General features: G+C 41.1%; 1 protein-coding gene across 1 annotated transcript in view; it reads left to right on the top strand.

Moving 5' to 3' along the window:
- Csnk2a1 (casein kinase 2 alpha 1) overlaps positions 1-24884 on the top strand; it is a 57468-nt gene extending 32584 nt beyond the window's left edge. Inside the window, 8 exon segments of the mRNA XM_050150895.1 lie at positions 1657-1740; positions 5895-6005; positions 6522-6623; positions 9167-9267; positions 9967-10115; positions 11229-11315; positions 12995-13065; positions 13067-24884. Of these exon segments, the coding sequence (XP_050006852.1) occupies positions 1657-1740; positions 5895-6005; positions 6522-6623; positions 9167-9267; positions 9967-10115; positions 11229-11315; positions 12995-13065; positions 13067-13138 (777 nt within the window). The 3' untranslated portion in view covers positions 13139-24884.
- The last annotated feature ends 510 nt before the right edge of the window (positions 24885-25394 follow it).

Below are 25394 nucleotides of genomic sequence, written 5' to 3'. Positions count from 1 at the left end.
GAACATGTGGGTTTTATGCGACAGGGTGGCCTTTCTTGGTGATCCTCCTGCCCTAGCTTCCCACATTCTAGGACTCGCAGTTATCACCCCACCACACCCAGCTTTACAATGCCCCCCCTTTCTCTTTTGATGCATGCTAAACAGGGATTTTACCAATTAGCTGTTTCCCTAGCCCTAGAATGCCTTAAAGAAAACTGGGAGTGGAAGTGAGTGTGAAAACAACTTTTTTTTTTTTGGTGCATTGGCTGTCGATATACTTTATTTTACTTAGGATTCAACAAATGACAGTAGTGGGATACTCATAATCCCAGTATGAGTGCTGCTGCATGTTCCGGGCCAGCCTGGGCTACAGAGTGAGACTGTCAAAAATAAACAAGATTAAAGAAAGATTCTTGAACTCAACCCTCAGAGTTATTGTTCTAAGGACTGTAAATTTCTTCCTGTAGACTGTTCATTACAGTGGACTTTGATTTCTAAAGTGAGATCACTCAATAGTTCCAAGATCAGCTTTATAAGGAGAGAACTGCTTAGTTGGCTAAAATTTCTTATGAATATAGGTTTTAATACCATGCCAGCTGTTTAAGATTTAAAAGTTTCAAAAGAAAGCTAGGCATGTTTGCACATGCTATTGATCCCAGCACTTGGGAGGCAGAGGCAGGCCGAACTCTGGTTTCGAGGCCAGTCTGTTGTATATAGTGAGTTCTAGGCCAGCCAGAGTTAAATAGTGAAACACTGTTTCCCTTCCCTCCCTCCTCCCCCCAAAATAGCATCAAAAGATTATACCTTCAGAGCCATTTGATCTTCTGTTGGCTCATGTGGAAAGCAGGACTTAAAGCTGTAGACATATTTTGCCCAGCCCCGCAAACTAGAATCACAGGTTGTCCTAGGAAGAACAAGAACTTACGTAGCTAATGGCAGTGGTTGACTAAAGGCCAGGATTGACAAACTCAAAGGTGTGTGTTGCTCTTTTTGCTTTAACTTAAGCTTATGAACTGTATTCAGATTTGAATGTTAACCTAGATCAGGAGTTGACAGATTTCTTTATAGGGCTAAAGTCTGTGTGCTGCTGTTCACCTCTGCTGTTACTGCAAGAAAATAGCCGTGGATGGTGTGTATACACAGTCATAGTTATGTGCCAATAAAACATTCGTATAAACAGGCAGGTGGGGATTCACCCCCATTCTCAGCCACTGAAGAAATTACTGTTCTTCAAACAAAGTGTTGGTAGGCGAATTTTCTTCTGAGGAGAATGTGTTTATAGAAATAATTTGGATAAGAAGTTGTACAGTTGCTGAAGACTTCAGGTCTTTCTGAACAGAAAAGATGCTGAAATGAGTAAAGAGCAGCACATCTCTATAATCCCAGCACTCAGAAGGCTGAGGGGGTGGGTTGACAGAAGTCTAAGTAGCTTGGCTACAACATAGCAAGACCCTGTCTTTCAGAGAGAGAGAGAGACAGAGAAATGGGATGAGACGACATGATTTTGTGACTTGAATATGATATTTGACTCTATGAACCAGGTTTTGAGGATTAGCTGAGAGCAACTGTTCCTGATTCCCTGATTTCTGGATTGTGAGGTTAGAAAAACTGACACGGAAGAAAAAAACAAGTTACTTAAAACACTGACTCATGTAAACAAATTTTTCTTTTTTGCAGGCATTGGATTATTGTCACAGCATGGGGATTATGCACAGAGATGTGAAACCCCATAATGTCATGATTGATCATGAGCACAGAAAGGTAATGTCATAGTTGAACTTCTTTTGTAAATACGGTGGAGAGTTAGCAGTTCATCTTCAATACTTACCCCTATTGCCTTAGTCCTTAGTACCTGTTAGATACTTGATAAAATACTTGTTCATACTCGGGCTGAGTGTGCTGGCACATGCCATTAATCCCAGCACAGAGGCAAGGGGATCTCTTGAGTCCAAGGCCAGGGTGGTCTACATAGCAAGTTTCAGGGCTATGTAGGGCTATATACTAAGACTTTGTCTTAGTATATAGAGACCTTGTCTCAAAAAATAAATATGACCAGGCATTGGTGGTACATGCTATTAATCCCAGAACTTGGGAGGCAGAAACAGGTAGATCTCTGAGTTAGAGGCCAATCTGGTCTACAGAGCAAGTTCCAGGACAGGCAAGGCTACACAGGGAAAACCTGCCCTGAACAAACAAGTAAATAAATAAATGGCCTGCTTTGAACAACTAAATAAATAAATGAGTAAATAAAACACATGCTTATGAAGTTGATAAATTATTCAGAACACGCTGCTTTGGTAGCAGAGATCAAGAAGCCTTTACAAGTGCTGTAATAGCAGCATGCTTTGTAATATTTCAGATTTGTGTGTGTGTGTGTGTGTGTGTGCGCATCAGTACGCCTGGATTTAGAAGATAGAGGTCAATGTCATATGTCTTCCTTGATCACTCTCCATTTTATTATTTCAGACAGGGTTTCTCACTGAACCTCAAACTGGAGGAATTTGCTAATCTCTCTGACCATTGTCCTCAGGAATGCCCCTGTTTTGTCAACCTCTGGGATTACACAGACACATGCTATCACACGTAGTTTATAACATAGGTCATGTGGTTAGAACTCAGGTTTTCTTATTTATACAGCCGACGGGTGCTTTATTAGCTGAACCATCTCCCCCCATTCCTCTGGACCCCCTTTTTTATTTGTGTGTGTTGAAACAGGGTCTCTCTTTGTCGCCCTGGCTGTCCTGGAACTCACTGTGTAGACCAGGCTAGCCTCAAACTCATAGCAATCCACCTGTTTGCTTCTGCCTCCTGAGTGCTGAGATTAAAAGACGTGTCACTATGTATATATATATTTTTTTCTTCTTTCTCCTTTTTTTTTTTTTTTTTTGCTTCCTTCTCTTCCTGCTTTTGTTTGTTTTTGAGACAGTTTCTCTGTGTAACCTTGGCTGTCCTGGGTCTTGCTCTGTAGACCAGGCTGGCTCCAAACTCACAGAGATCTACCTGTTTCTGCCTCCTAAATGCTGGGATGAAAAGTGTGCGTTACCACACCTGGAGTGATAGAATCTTTTTTAAGAATTCATTTTTTTGTGAAGGGAGGAGTGGGGTTGTGTATATGAGTTTGGACATGTGTATACCATGGCATATGTATTGAGCTCAGAGGAAAATTTTGGTGTCATTTTTTTTTTCCTTCTACCATGTTAAGTCCCAGGACTTGAACTGAGGTCATCAACCTTGGTAGAAAGTGCTTTTAACTTGCTGAACTGCAACCCAAAGCAGTATCTTGTTATGTATCAGAGGGTATCTTTGAACTTCTGATCCTCCTGCCTCTATCTTTTGAGTGCTGAGATTACAGTGTGTCTCCGTGCTCAGTTTATGTGACACTGGGAGCTGAACTCAACGTGTCAGTGTATGTGTGTCAACCTTGGGTTTCTTCCTCTGGATTCATACATCTCTGGTTTTTTGTTTTGTTTTGTGTTCTTTTTTGTTGTTGTTGTTTTTTTGAGATGGTGTCTCTTATTGGCACCTGGTACTCACTAATTTGGTAGCTGACTAGCCAGTGAGCTGCATGAGTCTCCCTGCCATTATTTCTGCAGTGCTGTGATTACCAATGTGTGCTACCTTGCCTGGTACTTGTTTGTTTGTGTGCTGTGGTTAAAACTCAGGTTCATATCTCTTTTTTGTTTTGATTTTGTATTTTGAGACAAGATTTCTCTGTGTAACTGCCCTAACTGTCCTGGAAGTAGCTCAGTAGACCAGACTGACCTCACGCTCACAAATATCTACCTGCCTCTCCCTCTGAATACTGTGATTAAAGGCGTGCCACCACTCCTTGGTTCATATCCTTTTATGTCAAGCACTTTGACTGAGCTTTCTCCTCATCCCTGACATTCATCTTTTTACACAATGATGACTGTTGTAGACTTAAAGGAATTTAGGTGACTAGTTAATACATTTTCTGACACATACCTTGTAACAGGTAGTTTGAGGCTGGAGGTACATGAATGAACAAAGCAGACAAAAATGCTTTTCTGAAGAGGTTACGTTTCAGTCAAGTATGGTAACTTGTGTTGCATTATGCAAGCAGTCTCAATACTTGGGAGACTGGGCTAGGAGATTGCTTCGAGTTCAAGGCCAGCTTGGTTCTATATTAGTGAGAACCTGTTTCAGGGAGGTATTGGAAAGGGAAGGAAGGATGGTGGGATCAGTGAGTAGGCTGTGGCAGATCACAGAAAATACTTTAGATTTAACTAAGGAATATGTTGTGATTAGTTAAGGTTTCTATTGCTGTGAAAGAAAACTATGGCCAAAAGCAACTCAGGGAGGAAAAGATTTATTTCAGCTTATAGTCCCACAGCAAAGTCCGTCACTGAGGGAACCTGGAGGGCAGGAGCTGAGGCAGAGACCATAGAGGAATATTGCTTACTGGACTGCTTTCTCAGCCTGCTACTACCAATCCAGGGCCCCTTGCTGTAGAAGGGGATGGCTAAGTAGTACCATCCACAATGAGCTGGGTTCTCACATATCATCAGTCAAGACAGTGCAACACAGGCTTGTCTGCCTGCCTGTCTGCCAGTCTGTTAGGGCATTTTCTCAGTTGAGACTTCTTCTTCCCAGATGACTCTAGCTTGCGTTAAGTTAAAATAAAACTAGCCAGTACAGTATTTTATAGCATGTTTTATAGGGTCCATTGGAAAAGTGACAATTTTGAGAGTACTGGACTGGACCCAGCACTACAATGTTAAGAAAAAGATATATTCCAAGAAGAAAAAGAGTTTCTCTCCCTGAGTAAACTAATAAACTAGGGCAGACACCAGCACATTGTATTTTCTAATTTGATTCGGTGTGACACTGAGTGCCTAGACATTTATCAGATTCCTCAGACTTCCCCTTCTGCCCTTTCAGATGCTGGCTACAAGCCCCTGAATACAAGCTGCATTTTTGAACTACAACTATTACTTTTTTTACCCAACCCTTCTCTGGTTCAATTTACTAGAATATTTCAGAATTTAGGTAAATAGATTTACTGGTTTGTTAAAAATGATATTATTGCACGCCAGGCCATGGTGGCTCATGCCTTTAATCTCAGCACCCGGGAGGCGGAGGCAGGTGGATCTCTGTGAGTTTGAGGCTAGCCTGGTCTACAAGAGCTTGTTCCAGGACAGTCAGAACTGTCACACAGAGAAACCCTGTCTCGAAAAAAAAAAAAATGTGCTGGGCATGCCACTACCACTGCCCGCCTCAAAACACATTTTTATACAGGTTTCTGTGATCTAGTTTAAGAAAGAGAAACTCAGTTTCTGTTGCTTACCTTCAGAAAAAAAGAGAATGGGCAAAATGAGTACATAAGGGGGGGGGGTTTACAGTTTTGCTGTCAGGCCTACACTGTACCAGGAACTCAGGCTAGGAATGTAGCTCAGTGCCTAGGAAGCCCTAGCTAGGGTCAAAGGCTAGCACACAAAGAAAAAGGCAAAAACTTTACCAAAAGTATGTTTATCATTTTAGAAACTTAGAAAATATAGGTATTGTGGAAATTAGTCAGAAGCCACAGATAAAAAACAATGTATGTATTTTAAAATCATAATACCACAATATGGCATGCTGGAATAGCAGCATGACTAGAACTGAGATAGAAAGGAAAGAAGGAAATGAGGTCGGGGGAAGAGAACCTTCAAGTCATGTTTTCCCAGACCTTTTCTCTGAGGGCAGGGAGCGGGGTCTGGGCAGAGTGCAGGCATGTTGAAAGTTCCCTGCGTGTGTGGTGAAATCGCTAAAATGAAAATGCAATGGTATTGCAAAGTGCTGGCAAGGATGTGAACACCTTGTTGCTTTCTCTGGGAAACTTCATTGTTGGGATGAGAGTCGATGAAAGATGCTGTAGTTATTTGTGACTTGTTCTCCCTCCCAACCCCTTTCAGCTAAGGCTAATAGACTGGGGCTTAGCTGAATTTTACCATCCTGGCCAAGAATATAATGTTCGAGTTGCTTCCCGATACTTCAAAGGCCCAGAGCTACTTGTAGATTATCAGGTAAGAAGAGAATGGCAAGTACAGTGTTGTTCCTGTGCTTATTTAGCACAGAATTTACAGAAATGTCAGTTTGTGCTTTGAGTAAACCATTTATTATATCTATAGCTGTCCTTTTTAAGGTAAAATGTAACAAATACATGAGCTGTCTTCTGTAATTTGTTTTGTTTGTGGTAATGTTAAATTATGGTCCTAAATTTGCCAAAACAAAACCAGAAGATAACCAATAAAAGATTATCTTGATCCAGAAGACGTGTTGTAAATAACTTCTAATCCTGCTTTTAGGAGATAGAGGCAAAAGGATTTTGATCAAGATTCGATCGATCCCCAGTACTAAAAAAAAGAAAAAAGAAAAAAACACAAGCCAATAACTGGGTAAAAGAAGTCATAAAAAGACTGAGAAGTGGTAGATGGTTCACTGTGAGCAAAGTGATTTTTAAAATTCTTTTATAATGTCTATTGTATCTGGAAGTGACAAGTCTGGGAATTCATGTGATAACAATGTTTTCTTTAATACAGATGTATGATTATAGTTTGGATATGTGGAGCTTGGGTTGTATGCTGGCAAGTATGATCTTCCGGAAGGAGCCATTTTTCCATGGACATGACAATTATGATCAGGTGATGATGTTATTCCCACTAAGAAATTTATTGACCTAGTTAAAAAATTAGCCAGATCTGCAAACTCGTAAGAAACTTCAGTGGGGTTGGACTACAGGTGAGCTCCAAGCCAGGCTGGGCTACCAAGCTTTAAAAATTAAAAACCCACGCTGGGCGGTGGTGGTGCATGCCTTTAAACCCAGCACTTGAGAGGCAGAGGCAGGCAGATCTCTTGTGAGTTCGAGGCCAACCTGGTCTACAAGAGCTAGTTCCAGGACAGGCTCCAAAGCCACAGAGAAACCTTGTCTCAAAAAAACCACAAAAGAAAAAAAATTAAAAACTCATGCAGATGTGGTACCTGGGAGGCAAAAGGCATGTGGGCATGTGGATCCCAGAGTCCATGTCCTGTGTCATGCCCCACCCCCACTCTCCCACACATGGTAGCTCATACCTTTAATCCCATCACTCAGGAGGAGGAAGAGGCAACAGATCTCTGTGAGTTAAAAGCTAGCTTGGTCTACACAGCAAGTTTCAGGACAGTCAGGGCTACATAGTGTGAATTTGTCTCAAAAACTTTAAAAAAAAAAAAACAATTTTTTAAAAAATATAAAGTACAGGGCTGGAGAGATGGCTCAGTGGTTAAGAGCATTGCCTGCTCTTCCAAAGGTCCTGAGTTCAATTCCCAGCAACCACATGGTGGCTCACAACCATCTGTAAAGAGGTCTGGCGCCCTCTTCTGGCCTTCAGGCATACAGACAGAATATTGTATACATAATAAATAAATAAATAAATAAATAAATAAATAAATATTAAAAAAAATATATAAAGTACAGTTGCCTCATAACCCCCTCCTCCCAGTCTCACCTCCAAGTCCAATTCTTAATGCACAGTGCCTGATAATTGTCTATTTGTTCACTGGAGCCGTACATTTTAATCTTCATACATCAGAGTCTCACCCCTCTCCCAGTCTTGTTAATGTTTGTTGCTTCATTGTAAAGTATGTATGTAAAATGCTCTATAAAATACATGTTCAGGGGCTGGAGAGATGGCTCAGAGGTTAAGAGCATTGCCTGCTCTTCCAAAGGTCCTGAGTTCAATTCCCAGCAACCACATGGTGGCTCACAACCATCTGTAATGAGGTCTGGTGCCCTCTGCTGGCCTGCAGGTATACACACAGACAGAATATTGTATACATAATTAATTAATAAATAAATATAAAATACATGTTCAGGACTAAAGAGACAACTTAGTGGTTTAGAGGGTTTGCTGCGCTTGCAGGTGACCTGGGTGTAGTTTTTAGTACCCACATCAGTTAGCTCTCAGCCAGCTGTAATTACAGTTCTGGGTAATCTGATGTCCTCTTCTGGCCTCCATGAGCACAACACACAGGTGGTACATATACATACATAAAAAGGTTGCTTTTTGCTGTTATTGTTATAGTTTTCAAAAAATGAGGCTGGAGCCAGGCATGGTAGTGCACGCCCTTAATCCCAGCACTTGGGAGGCAGTGTGAGTTTGAGGACAGCCTGGTCTACAAAGAGTTCCAAGACAGCCAGGGCTGTTACACAGAGAAACCTTTTCTCGAAAGAAAAAAAAGATGAGACTAGAGAGATGGGTCAATCAGTGTTAAGTCCACTTTTTGACCTTGCAGAGGACCTGGTTTCAGTTTCCAGTACCTACACAATGGCTAACTGCAGGTCCAAGTGCTCTAACCCTCCAGGTGATTGGCCACTGCGGGCTCTAGGTGTACATGTGGTACATAGACATACATGTAGACAAAACATCTATACACATAAAATAAAAATAGAACTCCTTTGGAAGAGAGGAAAATATTTTCTTCCATGTGTCGGCTTATATTTAATAGTGCTTTGGTCATTTTCTCTATATAAATTGTGTTTATGTGTATGTATCTATATGTCAATAGAAATGTAGGTGGTACTTTGAACTAATTACACTTGCCCTTTAGAATTTAAGGAAATTAAACTAAATTAGTGGTGATAATAGGAAGGCATTAATGTCTAGTTCTCTTTGGGCAGAGTAGACGTTTTGTTTTGTTTTTTGAGCCAGGGTATCTCTGTGTAGCCTTGACTGGCCTGGAAAGCAGATCTGCCTTCCTCTGTTCCCCCACCCCTCAAGTGCTGGAATTAAAAGTGTGTGCCACTAAAGTCTACAAAAAGGAATGCCTTCAGATAGCTCATTGTCTATAGGCAAATCCAGCAATAGAAGCAATTGACTATAGTAATGTAAATGCAGAAGTGTGGCAATTTCCAAACAAGAGTCGGTCGTTTTGAGTTGTGACAAGGAAAAAAGACCCTGGGGGAGGGGGGTGGACTTTCAAGGGGAGAAAAAGGCAAAATAATTGGACTTTTCTAACATTTTCACATTGAGTTGACTTAAGGACTTTATAGGAAATACTCCTGCTACACACCAAAATTTGAACTAAGCATTAAGGGACAACATTTTAGGATATATCAGTACCCTAATTATTTAATTCATTTATCATTGGTTATTGATTTGATCATACAATATGCTTGTGTTGTGAGCTTTTTTTTCTTTAATATTAGTTGGTGAGGATAGCCAAGGTTCTGGGAACAGAAGATTTATATGACTATATTGACAAGTACAACATTGAATTAGATCCACGTTTCAACGATATCTTGGGCAGGTACGTCATACATACACACACAGAATTTGTCTGTGTTTTGACATTTTGGTTCCTTGAAATTGTCTTGTTCTCTTTGCCAAAAGTGTAAGGTGTCTGATCTGGAGCTGCAGGATGCTGTTTGAGCACACATGACAACATCAGATTGAATGGCCATCTGTCCAAATTGACATAGAAAAGTCTTGAGTGTTATGATTGTAGTCAGAGGGGTCCTGTGAAAGGAATTTAAGTAAAGTTTGGGTCTAAGTAGAAGAACCCAGTTGGATCCAACATTGATACCATTTGTGTCTTAAATGTTAGGACTTTCTAAACAAAGAAATAGACTGATTTTCTGACAGCTGCCTCTCAGTGCTGAAGAGACAGAATAGGAATATACTGGTCAATTCATAGGAGGACACAGATATTTATCTGCCAAGTGGCAGAACTGGCGAAGAATGAAGATAGAGTATTGGCTAGCTCAGGCCCTGACTGCTGCACAAGAGCATTAACAATCTCAAGTGTGGTTCTTCAAAGGGGAAAGACCCAGGTTTCTCCTTGATGCAACATTGTTATTTCCAGTTGCCTGTTAGGAGCTACCTTCTATCTGTGGGTGTTATCCCCTTGAGAACAGGAGTGGTAAAAGACTGTCCTTTGGATTTTATCCTTCTTTGCTTTTGTTCTGTACCTTGCATCCCATTTCTCATTTCTAGCTTTGCCTTACAGACACTCTCGTAAGCGATGGGAACGCTTTGTCCACAGTGAAAATCAACACCTTGTTAGCCCAGAGGCCTTGGATTTTCTGGACAAGCTCCTGCGATATGACCACCAGTCACGGCTCACTGCAAGAGAGGCTATGGAGCATCCTTACTTCTGTGAGTCCAGTTGTGTAGCCCTTCACTGCCTAGTGGATTATATGAGGCAGAGGAGAATTTATGTTGTAAACAATGTTCTGAGTGTTATAGATCAGATCTGGAATCTAGTAGCTCCTACCAAAAAGTTACTTCACCCATTCTGAGCCTCATTTTCTTCAGCTGAGGGGTACTGTCAGCAGTTGACATGCAGAATTACTGGGAAGAGAGATAGGGATATAGCCAGTGGTAAAACACTTACTCAGTACATGTAAAACCTTCAGTTTAATCCACAGTGCTACCAAAAAAGGACATGACAATGTTTTAATGAAGTTTTGCTGTCTACCAGACATGTGGTGGTTCATGCTTATAATCTCTATATTTCGGAGACCTAGACAGGAGGTTCACCACAATTTCCAAGTCAGATTGGATTACATAGTAAATTCCAAGACAGGATGGGTTATAAAGTAAGAATCTATACAAAACAAAGCAGAATTGTTGCAAAGATTCTTGTCTATAGACATTTATTTTCCTACCAATTCCCAGTGGCTGCTTTGGCCTGATGGAATATAATAGGTCTTGACCTGTTCCATCTCTGCCAATCATTTGTTGGAGAAAGCCAGTGAAATTTACAAGTGTTAAGTATTGTATAAACCATTAAAGTTAATGGGTATATAGCCAACTATGATAACTAAAACACATAGGCTGGTTGGTATGAATAGTAAAGTTTGCTTATAGCACTAACCTACATAGGCAAATAGCTTTGGCCCATTCAATCTTCTGCTCTGGTGGACCAATTCACTGCTAATAAATTGTTCTCTTGGCCAGGTTAGATTGTATTATCGCCATTAAACATTCATTTAACCATCATTATTTTTAATTTAGCTCTATAATGGATATTTTCTTATCATCCTACTGTTGTGTTCAGACTTGATTTTTTAACCACAGTTCTACAGGCCAGGTGTTTATTATGCACTGTTTATTTGGTTCATGGTGATGGTAGTTGCCACTGTGTGTTCTAAAAGTGATACAGAGTATAAATTAAAGGTAAAGATTGAAGGTAGCTACTCTTATTTCTCCTCAACTGGTTTAGTACATTAAGCAGAACAAAATCTAACTTGATTATCTGTTTTCTAGACACTGTTGTGAAAGACCAGGCTCGAATGAGTTCATCCAGCATGCCAGGGGGCAGTACACCTGTCAGCAGCGCCAATATGATGTCAGGTTGGTTGATTGGTAATTCTCTTTTTAGAAAACTTAGAAAAAAAGTTACTGTTCTTATTTTCAGTTCCCTCTCTGTGCCTTTCTTAGAAAATGGTGGACATGGATAGGTGTGAGAACATTGACGTGAATTGTATGGGAGCAAGAGGCCAGCCTCAAATGTGGTTGCTAGGGAGCCATCCACATTGTTGTTAAGAGTGTGTTTACCTGAGTGTATGCCTGTGCACCACAACACAGGCTTTCTCCCAGGGACACACCAATTTGGTTAGGCTAAGTGGCCAGACAGCCCCAGGGATCTGTCTTTTTTTCCATCCCCAACCCTAGGTTTACAGTGGTACCCCTACATGTAACTTTTTATATGGATGCTGGGGATCATAAATTGATCGGTGGGTATATATAATCTGTGCTACTAAATACTCTGGATATATTTTAGTGACATTATCTTGGAGTAGGATATCAGTGGTGTCTCCCCTTCAAATCTCCAGTATCCCTACAGAAACGTTCTTGCAGAGACTTGAATTACCAACAGATCCTAAAGAACAAAGACATGTGTTTGTTTGTTGTGATTGCTTTTTTTGAAACTGTCTTGTATATAGCTCAAAGTGACTTTTCACTATAGACTCCTTTAAACCTTTTATATTTTGAATCATGTACAAAAATCTCCTATATTCATGGTTTTACTTACTCAGGATCCCAAAATACAATTTTGTCTGGAATCTATCAAGAGAAAACATATTCATATAACTTTTGTTAGTTTTTGTTAAATTATTTTATGACTGTGCCTAGTTTATAATCTAATCTTTATTATACATATATATATATATGTAGAAAAAACCATAGTATACAAATACATAATATTGGGTACGATCCATGGTTTCAGGCACCCTAGGGCCTTGGAACACATCCCCTACAGATAGGGGGCAGTCTTGTATTTGGAGGAGAGAGAGAAAACTGGCTAATTGAGGGCAAGCTGACATATAATTGTAATAAATGGAGAAGAAATCAAATCACAGTCATAGTATAAAGTCAAGAATTTGCCTTTCTCCATTAAGTGACCATTGTAGATTTTTTTTAAGAGTATACCTTTTTTTTTTTTAACTTTATTTTATGTGCATTGGTGTGAAGGTGTCTAGATTCCCTGGAACTGGAATTACAGACAGGTGTGAGCTGCTATGTGGGTGCTGGGAATTGAACCCTGGTCCATCTGGAAGAGCAGTCAGTGCTCTTAACCACTGAGCCATCTCTCCAGCCCCGACCATTGTAGAATGACAGTTGCCTGAAGTGCTGTGCTGTTTAGTATGGTAGAAATAGCCCACGCAGCTATTTAATAAAAACTGAGTTAAATTAGTATTGAGTCTTCAGTCCTTGTAGCCACACTTCAAATGTGTGCTAACCACATGTCTAGCCAGAGGTCACTGAGAGAAGGTGGGACACGGAGCAGAGAGCCTCTAGACACCCTGCTGATGATATCTGTGCATAATTGTCGGTGTTAGCTGCTTGCTAAATTTATTGATTAGGACTTGTTAGTTTTAACTTGGATTTGTACAGATTAAAGTGCAAAAATGTAGCCAAGAGAAGGCATGAAGAAAGAATCTTCATTGTGTTAACTTTTGGGGAAAGTTTTATGGAAAGTTTGCTGGCTGTAATTGGTGTCTCTGGCTTACTGTTGGCTGTTCTTTCAGGGATTTCTTCAGTGCCAACCCCTTCACCCCTTGGACCTCTGGCAGGCTCACCAGTGATTGCTGCTGCCAACTCCCTTGGGATGCCTGTTCCAGCTGCCGCTGGCGCTCAGCAGTAATGATCCCCATCTATCTCCTGATGCCTAAGCAGAGTTGGGGAAGTCCACCCTCTCCTTGATGCAGCTTGCGCCTGGTTGGGAGGGGTGAGAAAACTTCAGAAGCACCGTGTCTGAACCGTTGCTTGTGGATTTAGTAGTTGAGTCATAAAAAATTATAATAGGCTGATTTCTTCCTTTTTTTTTGTTTTGTTTTGTTTTTGTTTTTTAAACTTGGACTTTTCATAACTCAGGGTATTCCCTGAAAAATTACCTGCAGATGGAATATTTCATGGACAACTTTTTTCTCCCTTTCCAAATTCAGTTCATCACCACTAAAGAAAAAGATAAACTGGCTTCAATCCCAGCTACTGTGTTTGGGTGGAGATTTCTTCCCCTTCCCACAATGCTCTCCCCACATTACTACACTCTTGGGGCGCAGATCTCATGCTCTTCCCCAGAGATTAGAAAGTGTAGCTTATCAAGGGAGGTGGGAAGGAAATAGTTAGGGAGGACCCAGTCTATCCTGAACATTGTTCTGCTGCTGGTCACTTCATCACCTTTCTTCAGGACTGCGTCCATGGGTTAGTCCAGCTCTGGTGGAGGTGGATCTGTCTTCGTTACATCAAGATGTTAAAAGTCTACCCGACTTGCAGACAGATCCTAAAGCTTCTTTTCTGATTGAATCATGTCTTGCTGACCTAACCCTAAATCGTTTTGATTTTAGTTGAGTTTAGATCTGTGATGCTTTCTCTCCTGGGCTCCTGCTTCGGTCGCTCCCTTTTCATCTCACATGCTGTGCTTCATAGCTGGTAGGAGAGGGAAGGCAAACTCTTTTTCAGTTTTCTTTGACTTGGCCATTTTGAAGTCAGTTAGTTATGGGGCATAATTTATTGCTTTTTAAAAAAGAAATACTGTCCATGAAGTTTCATGCTAGTACTCTTAAGAGCTAACGGGTGATGTGGCCACACTGGGTTCATTTTAAGCTTTGTACTTTTCTCTCCTCCTACCTTCCCCTTCACATGCCATCTAGTGAGGAGACCTTGCTCTCAGAGTTGTAATTGTATCTGAGAGGCAGGAGCAGAGCCACCATCTCCAGTGAACCAGAAATGGTAGACCTGTAATTGTGGGAAACTATCAGTTCTCTTGTTATGGCCCTGCCACCCCTCGCTGTGTGTATATATATAAAACTTTGTCCTTCATATGTGAAAGATCCAGTGTTGGAATTCTATGGTGTAAATAAACGTTTGGTTTTATTTATCAAGGGTAGATTTAAGTTCCCTGTGTAAAGGTCTCGCTGGGTGGGTGTCTCACATTTAAACCTGAGGGGACTACAGCCCATACCATGGAGGCTTCCCGAGGCCCTCATTTTTATGCACCCCTCGTTCGACCCATGGTACTGGGCAGGGCAGAGGCCTTAAAAAAAGCACCACAAGCCAAAGCGTCTCTGGGGATTAAGGATCCTTTGCCATAAAACTCATTCTGTGTCTCAGCATTGCAGGGATTGGGGATAGGACAAGTCGCCAGTTTGTGTGTTTGTGTGTGTGTAAAGTGGACTTTCCACTGTAATCCAGCCACCTAAGTTTATCAGGTGCTTCACTGAGGAAGCCTAGTTTTTTAAGCACAATAGCAAATCATCAGCTCTGTATTTTCTCCTGTTGTTTCATTACAGTAGCTGCCTATGGGGACTAGGAAAAAAATCTTCCAACATATTTTAAGGCCTAAAATCTTAGTTCCCCATTCTCCTACCTTTATAGACTCATAAGCCTTTCTCACCTGGCATCATAGACAAAACATAATTGTTTGGGGAGTTGAATTTAATTAACTTACCTAACTTTGTAATCCATCTTGGCTTTAGTAACTTTATCAAGGTGGTGGCTTTAGCAAATGTAATGACAAAAGTAGAGGATGCTAATGCCTTTCTTAACCTTTCTCAACCATAGGGAGAGCTAAAAAGAAAACTTTCTGACTGCAGAGTGATTTTTCTTCTTTTTGGCCACTTGCAGTGACTATTTATTGTACTTGATTCTTGTATACCCTAGCGTGCTGTGAGGGTTACCATGTTGGATTTGTGCGGAGCTGAAAGCACCAGGTGTGCTAGAGATGCGGTTTGTGATTATGTTTGCACTGGATCGTGATTTGAACAAGACATTTAGACTGAATTCTTTCTTTTGAGGTGGAGAGGAAGGTTGTAATCAGGACTCCACACCCTACTCACAGCTCAGAAATGTAGATGTGTTTGAGGCTGCTGTGGATAGCTGCAGACGGCTGGGCCTCCTCACTCATCACACCTAGTACAAGAGCTGATGGTGAATGCAGAGGACTCTGGAGTGCCACCTAAGAGCCTTGTAAAATAAATAGAAATGGAAAAGAAGCAAGGAGTCACGCAGAAATGTGGAGGGTTTTAAAAGACCTGAGTGGGTGGTGGGTAGGGAGGGTCAGGGTTTACAGAGTAACAACTTCTGTGTTGTAAATTACCTCATCTGTACACCTTGTATTGGGACACTATTTCTCAGCACTTCCTGTGTCTGCATTGCTTAGATGGTGGGAAATGAATGCCAATATAAAACAACTGTGTTGGCAAAATATTTTTTACTTTGTTTTGAAGTGTGCCCTTCCCCTCTTTTAAGTTTAAAGTCAGAATTCCCTTCTTTGGTTTATTGGTTGTAATTGTATTGTAATTGGTATGACTAAGACATAACTGTGCTGGGAAGAAGTTGTGCCATGAAGGTCTTTAATTTTTTTTTAATAAAAACATTTAAATAAATGAAATGTCCCTGTAGCCTGAGCAATATGCTTCTCCAACCGACACCGTGTGTAATAAAGGATGACTTAGTTTTCGTGTGATTTGAACTTAATACTGGGTTGATGAAGATGTTAGGTGGGAGAAATTGGTATTGGTGGTAAGACTCTAAAGTCTGAGAGTTTTGACATTGAAGAGCTGTGGAAGGGAACACGGTGATTCTATTTCCTTTACGTCTCTGTCAAACACATTGTTACTAGGTATATCACATATCATCTGTTAGATGGGGCCGCTGTTGTTGGCAATGTGGTGAAAATGTATTTATGTCAGGTGTTTGGCACTGACCTAATTCCTCTGGTTAGTCCTTGGTGTTTGCTGTGTCAGCAGTTCACAGTACAGTTTGGAAGAGGCCCTTCCCTCTTCAGGACCTATATACTCTATGTGTTTTAAGGAAGGAGAAACTAAATTTGAATTGTCTGAGGACTTGCTTGCCTCTAATAACTGATTTTTTTTTTAAAGAACTTCTGAGTGGTACTTAATTTTAAAAGGCCTGTGGAAAGAGCTTGTTTTGGGGGGGGGGGTGAGGGGTGCAGATGTTGGTTAAGTGTGTTATGATCCCTGTGGACAGTCAGCCTTGAAGATAGCCTAACTATGGAGGCTGTTTTGCAGTTTTAGAGACCTGGGCTGGTGAGCTGTGGAACAGGTAACTGTCAGCCAGTTGAAAAAAGTCCTCACAGACAGAGCAGACCCCATTTGCTTCTCACTTAACTGTAGTTGTAAGAGCTGGAGGATGCTGGTATCCTGGATTTCTCTTTTGTCTTAGATCCTCACCGCATAGGATTTTATAGCTACAACTTTGATTATTAGATATTGAGGAGCTAGGTTGAGATGCAAGAAACTGTCATGTAATACAATTAGAGTTGATCATTTGAGCAGATCCTGAAAGATGTAGTTTTGTTCTCATTCTCCACAAATCTCACCAGCAGGTTCGAGTGGGTCTTGTATTCACAGGTCCTTGCCTGTCTTCCTGCTGTTTTTCTTCTTAGTGGTATAGTTTTAAGGAATGTCCCTGGTTGTGGGTGATGTGTACCAAAGAGGCTGGCTAACTTCTAGGACCATTTCTCTCCTTTTTTGTTTTTTCAAGACAGGGTTTCTCTGTGTAATAGTCCTGGGTGTCTCCTAAGTTGTGAATAAAGGTGTGCATCATAGCGTCCACCCTAGAACTATTTCTTGGTTGAGAAAGAAGTTAAATTAACCAGAAGTCTTTGGGGTGACCCTTCCTTCCTGAGAAATTGGGTCTGAAAACTTGGATCCTCATGTCCCACCCATGTGGTATTTCCTCTCCTTGCTTCTTTGGCCACTTGAACCTTCTTTGTATTGTTGATATAATTGTCCTTTCTACTTGCAAGTTAGCTCCCTGGTGACCTTATTTGTCTTACTAAAACCCTTTTTCTAAAATGTAGGCTAGTATCTCCCAGGATTGAAGAGGGCTGAATGGAATAAATAACATAGTGCTTCCTAAATGGCTGGTTCCTCACTTCCACTACCATCCTCTGCCCTCCACACATGCAAATGATGGAAATGCCATGACAAGGTGCATCTCAGAACCTTGTCCTTGGGTCTCTAGCTGTAATTATAAGCCGTCGGCCAGATTCAATCAGTAGGACAAGAAAATAGCTATGGCCCTAGTCAGTGAACGAGACGAAGCAATAATTCCAACCAGTGTGGAAGATTTGAACACAGAAATTTGGTTTTGATTTTTTTTTTTTTTTTAAGGCAGGCCCTCTAGTTCCCAAAGCCTAGCACTGCACTTTGCTGTTCTTCCCACTCTTTCTTTTTACATTCTGTCACTCTGGCCAGAGTAGGGTTCTTGTTGACCACCTTGAAGTGGCCCTGCCCTGGACCCTCCAGGCTCTTCCAGAATGGCTAGTCCATTCCTTAGAGGAGTGGCTACAGGGATTGAGGATTTCTCAGTCAACAGCATTTGTGCCTTACTCACTTTGACAAAGAAGGGGAGAAGGGAACAATAGTAGCTTCCTTAAGCCACTCTGTGATTCTCAGCCATATATAAAATACTTGTACCAGAAACCTGGAAAGTTGGGTGTTAAACTTCTTGTTGAAAAGGCCTAACCCTCTTACAGTGACTCATGTAGTCAGTCCAGGCTGGCCTGGAACTCAATAGGTAGCTGAGGTGACCTTGAACTCATGATCTTGCTTCTACCTCCCAGGTGCTTTAGGCAGACTTTTCTGTCCCACCCATCAGTTCCCAATAACTGACATGGAGACTTTATATTAATTATAAATTTTTAGCCAATAACTCAGGCTTGTTATTAGCTAACCCATAAATTTTAAATTAATGCATTTATATTAATCTACGTTCTGCCACATGGTGGCATCTTGAACCTCTTGTTTCCTCTCGATGTTTAGCTGGCAGCTCTTGACTCTGCCCTTCTTTTTCCCAGTGTCCTTAATCTGGTTCACCCACCTAATTTTATCCTCTCCAGCTTTTGATCAGTCAGCTTCTTTATTAAGCCAATCACAGCAACATACATTCACACAGTGGTGGTATTCATCTCCTCCTCCTTCACATCCCATTCTGTATATTCATATCCATTCCTTTGCTTGCTCCCCAGCGGAGGTTCATCCTTCTCTCCTACTTTGACTATCTTCCCAAAGTGTATATATTTTTAACCATTTATTTTTATTTTATTTTGAGATAAGACCTCACACTATAGCCTAGGTTGGCCTGGAACTTAATATGTAGCTTAGACCTTGAACTTGCCTTTAATCTTTTATCAACAAATGTGTTGATGTTCATGAGCCTTGGCCTATGTGAAATAATTTGAAGCAAGAAGTAGATACAATCTAATGTGTAGAAATATCAAATAGGAAAATGAGAATCAAGGTCATTTATATGGAATAATTCCAACTGGTCTGTTTTTTAATTTCCTAGATTGGAGATTTTAGCTTTGTATTGAAACCTAGGATGTGTAAGGCTCTGGACTCTCTAGCACTGCAATAAAATAATAAATTGATTAATTATGTATGGGAATTAAGGATTTCATGTCAACATGGTAAAAAGAACTAATTTGTATAGGTTATTACTACTCCAGATGCATATAAACACCTCAGTTTACTTGAAAATAGAAGGCCAGATTAAATAAAGGGAAATTCCCACTTCTCAAAGGAAGTTACGATTTACACTGAGGAACAAATGCATACTGAAAACTAGCTAGAAATGAGCCTCAGAGGATAGGGGCTAGTGTTGGCAGAGAGCGCGCGCGCCTTTCGAGGTAGAAGCTGAAACCAGTCCCGTGATACTTGTCGAGGCTACCTCTCGGGGAACATCTGGAAGAAAACAAAATCTTAGCTATAATTACCTCTGGAAAATGAGGTTACAGTAGCATGGGAAACCTTACTAGGAAAAAGCCCTGAACTGTGAGAATCAGAACTATTCTTGGCTTCTGTTTCCTGAGTGTACAGCTGTGTTTTAAAGGAGTCCCTGAGCCCCTTCTGCTTTGTTAAAATAAACTCTTTTTGCTTTTGTTCCTGCTTTATACTCTTGCATCCACATAGACTTCTAGGGCAATTGGTCTAGACTAAGTTCAGCCAAGCAGCTGTCCTTCAGGGTTAGCCTCTGCTGGATTGGGCATCTCCATTTGGGTCAGATTCACATTTGTCCCAGGTGGTTCCTTCTGAGTCACATGCTGAACTAGCTGCCCGGGACATGTTATCCATGGTGAACTGCAGAAGCACAGAGGCCAGATGAAGTCACACAGGTATGTGCCACCTTGTTGGCCTCAAGTCGTCAAGCCCATCATCAGTGAGACAAGGACATACATACACCTCATGTTGAGAGAACTGTAGGAAGTAATATGGCAAATGATATGATACATAGTCTTATAAGATAGTGGAAGAACTGAGACTACTAATGCAATCAATCATGCTATCTCAGCAGAAACTGAAGCTGTCTAACCGCTGATGACTCAGGAATGAGCATTGTGGGTAATTTTAATCATTTGAAGTCATACATAAGTTCTATCTATAGTCATCCTTTTGTATTCATGAAGTACTGGTTCTAGAAGCAAAGCCCCCCCCCAGCCCCCCACCCCGTATCTGACTAACCTTGAGTTCCTTCTGTAAAATGGCCTTGTTAATGTCATACATTTCCCACACACTTGTAAGCCACCTCTGTATAGTATCTAAATACAATGTAATGCTATGTGGATGGTTCCTGTAAGGGGAAAATGACAAGTTGTCCTTGTTCAATCCGGAACTAATCATTTTCTTTTAGGGGATTTTCAGTTCTCATTTGAGTGGGTATAGAACTCATACTTACAGAGGACTATTATATATGTATTTATCAGAAATCCTTGTACTTTTTGTTTGTTTAAAAAAAAAGGTTTGTTCTTAATTATGTGTATGGATATGTGCTTATGAATGTGGATGCTTACAGAGGCATTGTGTCCTCTTGAGCTGGCGCTGCAGGGGGTTGTGAGCCACCCAACATGGGTACTAGAAATTGAACTCAGGTCCTCTAGAAGAGCAGTATGAGAGCTCTTTGACTATTGAACCATCTCCAGCCTTTTGTTTGTGTGTTTGTTTCTTGACAGGGTTTTAGCCCTTGCAGCAATCCTGCATCAGCCTCCTGAGTGCAAGGATTACAAGTGTGAGCCTCCACACCTGACATAATTCTTGTTTTCCAACAATTGAAATCAGTTCCAAGTTTGAGGCTTCCTGGCCAGAACAACATGAAGTCTTGCTACACAGAGAGCTTCTGCAGTCTAGGAGTATTATGTTTTGGGGGACGCGGTTACATGTGCTTTCACTTGGTAATTATTAGTTAAACAGTACAATATGATTGGCAAAATTGTAAGGGTTCAGATGTTAAAAGGTTTTAAAAGTAAAATGGGAAAAGCAAAATAAATTCAAAATTGAACCAACGCTAGGAGCATGGGGGACGTTAACATAAATCCATCATCCGGTTAGCTGTGAGGAGAACTTGCAGCCGTCATGACTTGTCTGACCAAAATTAGAATGTCACACTAAAGAATTAGTGTGGGAAGTGTGGGTGTGGTAGCGTCCATAACAGGATGAACAGTTTAGAAGCACTCAACACTTTATGAGAAGTTATGGCTAAAATTGAAAAATCAACAATTAGTTCTTTATGCATGTTGTTTTGATATTTTTATTGTTAACATAGTAGAACTATGTACTTGTAACACTGTATTGCTCTGGTTAAGACATAACCAAATTTTAATAAATGGATATTTATTTTGAATACATTCTTTTCCACCATTCCAACTGCCAAATTTCTTTGCAGGCCACCATCCTGGTGCCTCAGTTATCACAACTAGCACTTTTTTATGCCATCCTGTTTCCAGATTTGTCCTAAACTTTCCAGTCAGAGAACTCATTCAGAAACAGGTCTTTTGATTCTTGCTTCAAAGCTTCTCAATTGTTTCCCAATTGCACACAGTTTCTGCTGTCTCCCAAAATACTCTTCCTTATAGACAGTGCCCCACTTGAAGGGTGGGAGGGATGACCAACTTTCTTTTCTGGGACTTGGGTAACTGTGACTGAGAGATAGGCACAGGGGAAGTCTTATGGAGAGCAGAGGTCAAAGGTAAATAGAGACAAGCATGATGTAGAAGCAGAGATAGCTGTTGGTTGACAGCTAATGTGAATACAGGTGAAAGATGGGCCCTGGACCTGTTAATGTTTTCACTACAACCACACAAAAACTAGAATGTGTCTTTAAAAATCTGTTAGAGGGGATCTGTGAGAGAGGCAGTCACTGTCCTTTGTCCCCTACCACACAAAAGGCCAAAATAGAAAGGTAAGATACCAAGTACTCAACTGGAAGAAAACAAAACCACCCTTCATAGGGACAGAAATATGTACTGGGTCTACAGCCCCAGCTACAGAAGGGCAGGAGCTCTAAGGAAGCCACACCGCAAGTCCCAGGAGCACAGTGCGTGAAGAAGACTGAGTGGGCCTCAGGACAGTGCTCTAGACCCTCTCAGTGCTGAGCAAATGAACATTGAATGATATATACTAATAGCAATACCGAGAAGGACAAGGATACAAAGCCTTCAAGGAAGATGCCAGTATAAGACAGAAGCACAGTAGGAGAAAAATCACTGCACTCCAAGTCAGCAATGTCAGATTGTGAAGCCTGTGCATGGGATTTCACCTCAGCAGCAATTAACTGAACCAACCCAACTCAACTCCTGCACGAAAGGCCTAGCAGAAGGAAAGGCATGCCTAACTCCATACCTGAAAGACCTTTTATTTGAATTTCTACTGTTCCAAACAAGATAACAACTGCACTAACTTTGTAGACAGTAGACGTGTGGTGCACTTCCAAGAAGTAGTCTTGCACATTTAGACTCTGATGTTAGTGCTGAAGCTAGTAAATATCGAATTAATTTGATAGAGGACTTATCAAAATCAGCACGCAAGATCAAAGGTGTAGAGACAAGGTGGAGGTGTAATTAAGTGGTTGTAATCCCCTCTCCTCCATTCATAACTTCCAGGACACTTGGAGACAGGTAAGATGACTCAGCAGGTAAAGGCACACCTGTTGCCAAAATTGAGTCCCATCCCCAGGGCTCAAGGTGGAAAGAGAACCAGCTCCACTGTCTGATATACCTACACTCAAATAGAATCAGATTCTGAGTTTTAAAAAGAAAATAGGGGTGTTGTAAAGTGCTTGTTGTAAAAACTAATCGTCAGTTTGCTCCCCTGGATCCGCATGAAGGGAGGAGGAACCAGCTTTACAAATTATCATCTGACCTCCATATGCATGTACCCACACACTTTATACTTAGTAACAGGCCAGATGTGGTGGTGACCCCTTTAATTCCAGAACTTGGAAGGCAGAGGCAGGAGATAGAGGGATACAGAATGAGACCCTGTCTCATTAAATACATGCTAGGGGCTGAAAATATGGCTCAGTGCTTATGAGCCCTTGCTGCTCCTGCAGAGGACCAGGTTGGTTCCCAGCACCAGTGTGGCACCTCACAACCTCCAGTTCCATGGCGTCACAGACCCTCTTTCTGGGCTGTGAGGGCTTCTGTACACATGTGGTGCACAAAAGCATGCAGACAAATACACATAGTGTAAAAAACACTTAAAAGAATTAGAAAACATCAAAGAAAATAAGTTTAGGGCTGGAGAGATGGCTCAGAGGTTAAGAGCATTGCCTGCTCTTCCAAAGGTCCTGAGTTCAATTCCCGACAACCACAAGGTAGCTCACAACCATCTGTAATGATGTCTGGTGCCCTCTTCTGGCCTGCAGATATACACGCAGACAGAATATTGTATACATAATAATTTTTTTTTAAAATAAGTTTATACATAGATACCACTAGCATATCACATTTAAATTGCTGGGATACATTTCCTGGTTTAGTACATGATGGCAAGTGCTTTTGCCTACTGAACTGCTCTCCTTCCTGAATCTTAAGAATCCTCAGCAAGACGGTGGTGGTGCAGACCTTTAATCCCAGCACCCAGGAGGCAGAGGCAGATGGATCTCTGAGTTCGAGGCCAGCCTGGTCTACAAGAGCTAGTTCCAAAGCCACAGAGAACCTTGTCTCGAAAAATGGAAAAAAAAAAAAAAAAAAGACTCCTCTCCAGGAGTACCACTTTAAAGGAAATAGCTATGTATCAGTCAGTCACTGTGAGCAGCTACTCCTTTCTTTGCACTTAACTGTCTTTCCAGAACTTTGTCATGAGAGCCAGGCATGTCCTTGTTTTACAATGGTGGGGAGATCACTTTAACCTCAGAACAAAGTTTGGCCCTGCAGTTATGGTGTTGGTGGGGAGGAATCACTGACAGATTACCACTGAAGGGAGGAATCCAGAACCAGCTGGCTCACTGACCAGCACAGTCATAAATACTATGACCCAAATTGCTTGAGCAGGTTATTCCCCCGTGGGATGACCTCATTCTCCGAATTTCCAAGTGGGATGACTTAATTCTCTATAAGCACAAAGCATCTTTTATCCTCAGTGATGACTTAGAGGAGTTGGACTGAACTTTCAGTGTTAGTATTTATTTGCAGTAGGAAGAATCAAATCTAGGGCCATGGTCTGCTTTAGCACTGAGCTACATCTCCAGCCCTTGGGTAGTAATATCTTTGCATTATGGAACCTACATAGGTGTAATACTTTAGATTCTTAGAAGTTTTGTATGATTTTAGGGCTGGAGATGTAGCTCAGTGCAGTGTTTGCCTGACATGCATGAAGTCCTGAGTTTTAAAAGTCTTGGCATCCCTTAATTAGGCATGGTAGCCCAGTTAACAAGCATTGTAATTTCAGCACTCAGGAGGATCAGAAGTTCAAAGTTATCTTCAGTTAGCAGCTAGTTCAAAGCCAGCATGGCTCCAAATATAAGAAAAGCAGGTGGAGGAATGGCTCAGTGGGCAAAAGTGCTTACCAGCAAGTCTAATAGCCTGAGTTGTATTTGATTCCCAGAGCTCATGCGATGGAAGGAGCAAACCCACTCCCAAAAGTTATCCTCTGGCCTCCAAACACTATTGGCAATCCCGTGCTCACACACATACACACTAAATAAATACATGTTAAAAAACATTTTGAGTATGAATATTTTGCTTTCATGTATACCTGCATACCACATGCATACCTGGAGCCCAGAAGAGAGCATCAGATCCTCTGGAACTGGAGTTAGACGGTATGAGCCACATGTAGATTCTGGGAATTTAATCCTCTGCAAAAGCAACAAGTAAGTACTCTAAAACTGCTGAGATACTTCTCCCTCTCCCAAAACATTATTTATTTGAGAGACCTTTTGGCCCTAGTTGACCTAGAACTCTCTTTTTAAGTATCCTGATTTTCTAACAAAGCCTTTCAAACCTTTTTTGTTGTTGTTGCTTGTTTTTTTTTGTAGTTTGTCAGAACACTATATTCAACTCAGTATGGACCAGGTGATGGTGGCGCACGCCTTTAATCCAGAGGAAGAGGCAAGCAGATCTCTGAGTTCGAGGCCAGCCTGGTCTACAGAGAGAGTTCCAGGACAGGCTCCAAAGCTACACAGAGAAACCCTGTCTCAAAGACCAAATACAAAACAAATTCAGTCTGGGTCTCACATGCTAGACAACTGCTTTGCCACTGAACCACAGCTTAAAAAAAAAGAATTACTAAATTTGCAAATGATGTTTCAAATGTTCACATAATTTTAATTAATTGAGTTTGTTAATGGGATCAGGGAAGTGATTATTATAACCTGTGAGATTAGGAATAACATTTAAATTTTTTTCAGTCAGTTGAAATTGGGGAACAATTAAAATTGAAAATTTCTATGTGTATTAAATATTAATTTTAAAAACCAAAATGACTTCAGCGTAATCTCTTTTGCTCATGAAAATTCCCCAGAAGATGCTCCTTTGTTCCTGTGTGTGTGTGAGTGTGTGTTAGCATGAAGCCGGAGGACAACCTCAGGAATATCCATCCAACTCCTTTGGCCTGGAGTTCACCAATTAGACTAGACTGGCTGGCTAGGAATCCTCCTTGAAGACCTTAAAAAGATCTTGAAGGC

The sequence above is a fragment of the Alexandromys fortis genome, unplaced genomic scaffold, assembly GCF_014885135.2.
Source record: "Alexandromys fortis isolate MF-2015 unplaced genomic scaffold, M_Fortis_MF-2015_v1.1 scaffold_27, whole genome shotgun sequence".
Taxonomy (NCBI): Eukaryota; Metazoa; Chordata; class Mammalia; order Rodentia; family Cricetidae; genus Alexandromys; species Alexandromys fortis.
This window is presented reverse-complemented; position numbering and strand designations above follow the sequence as displayed.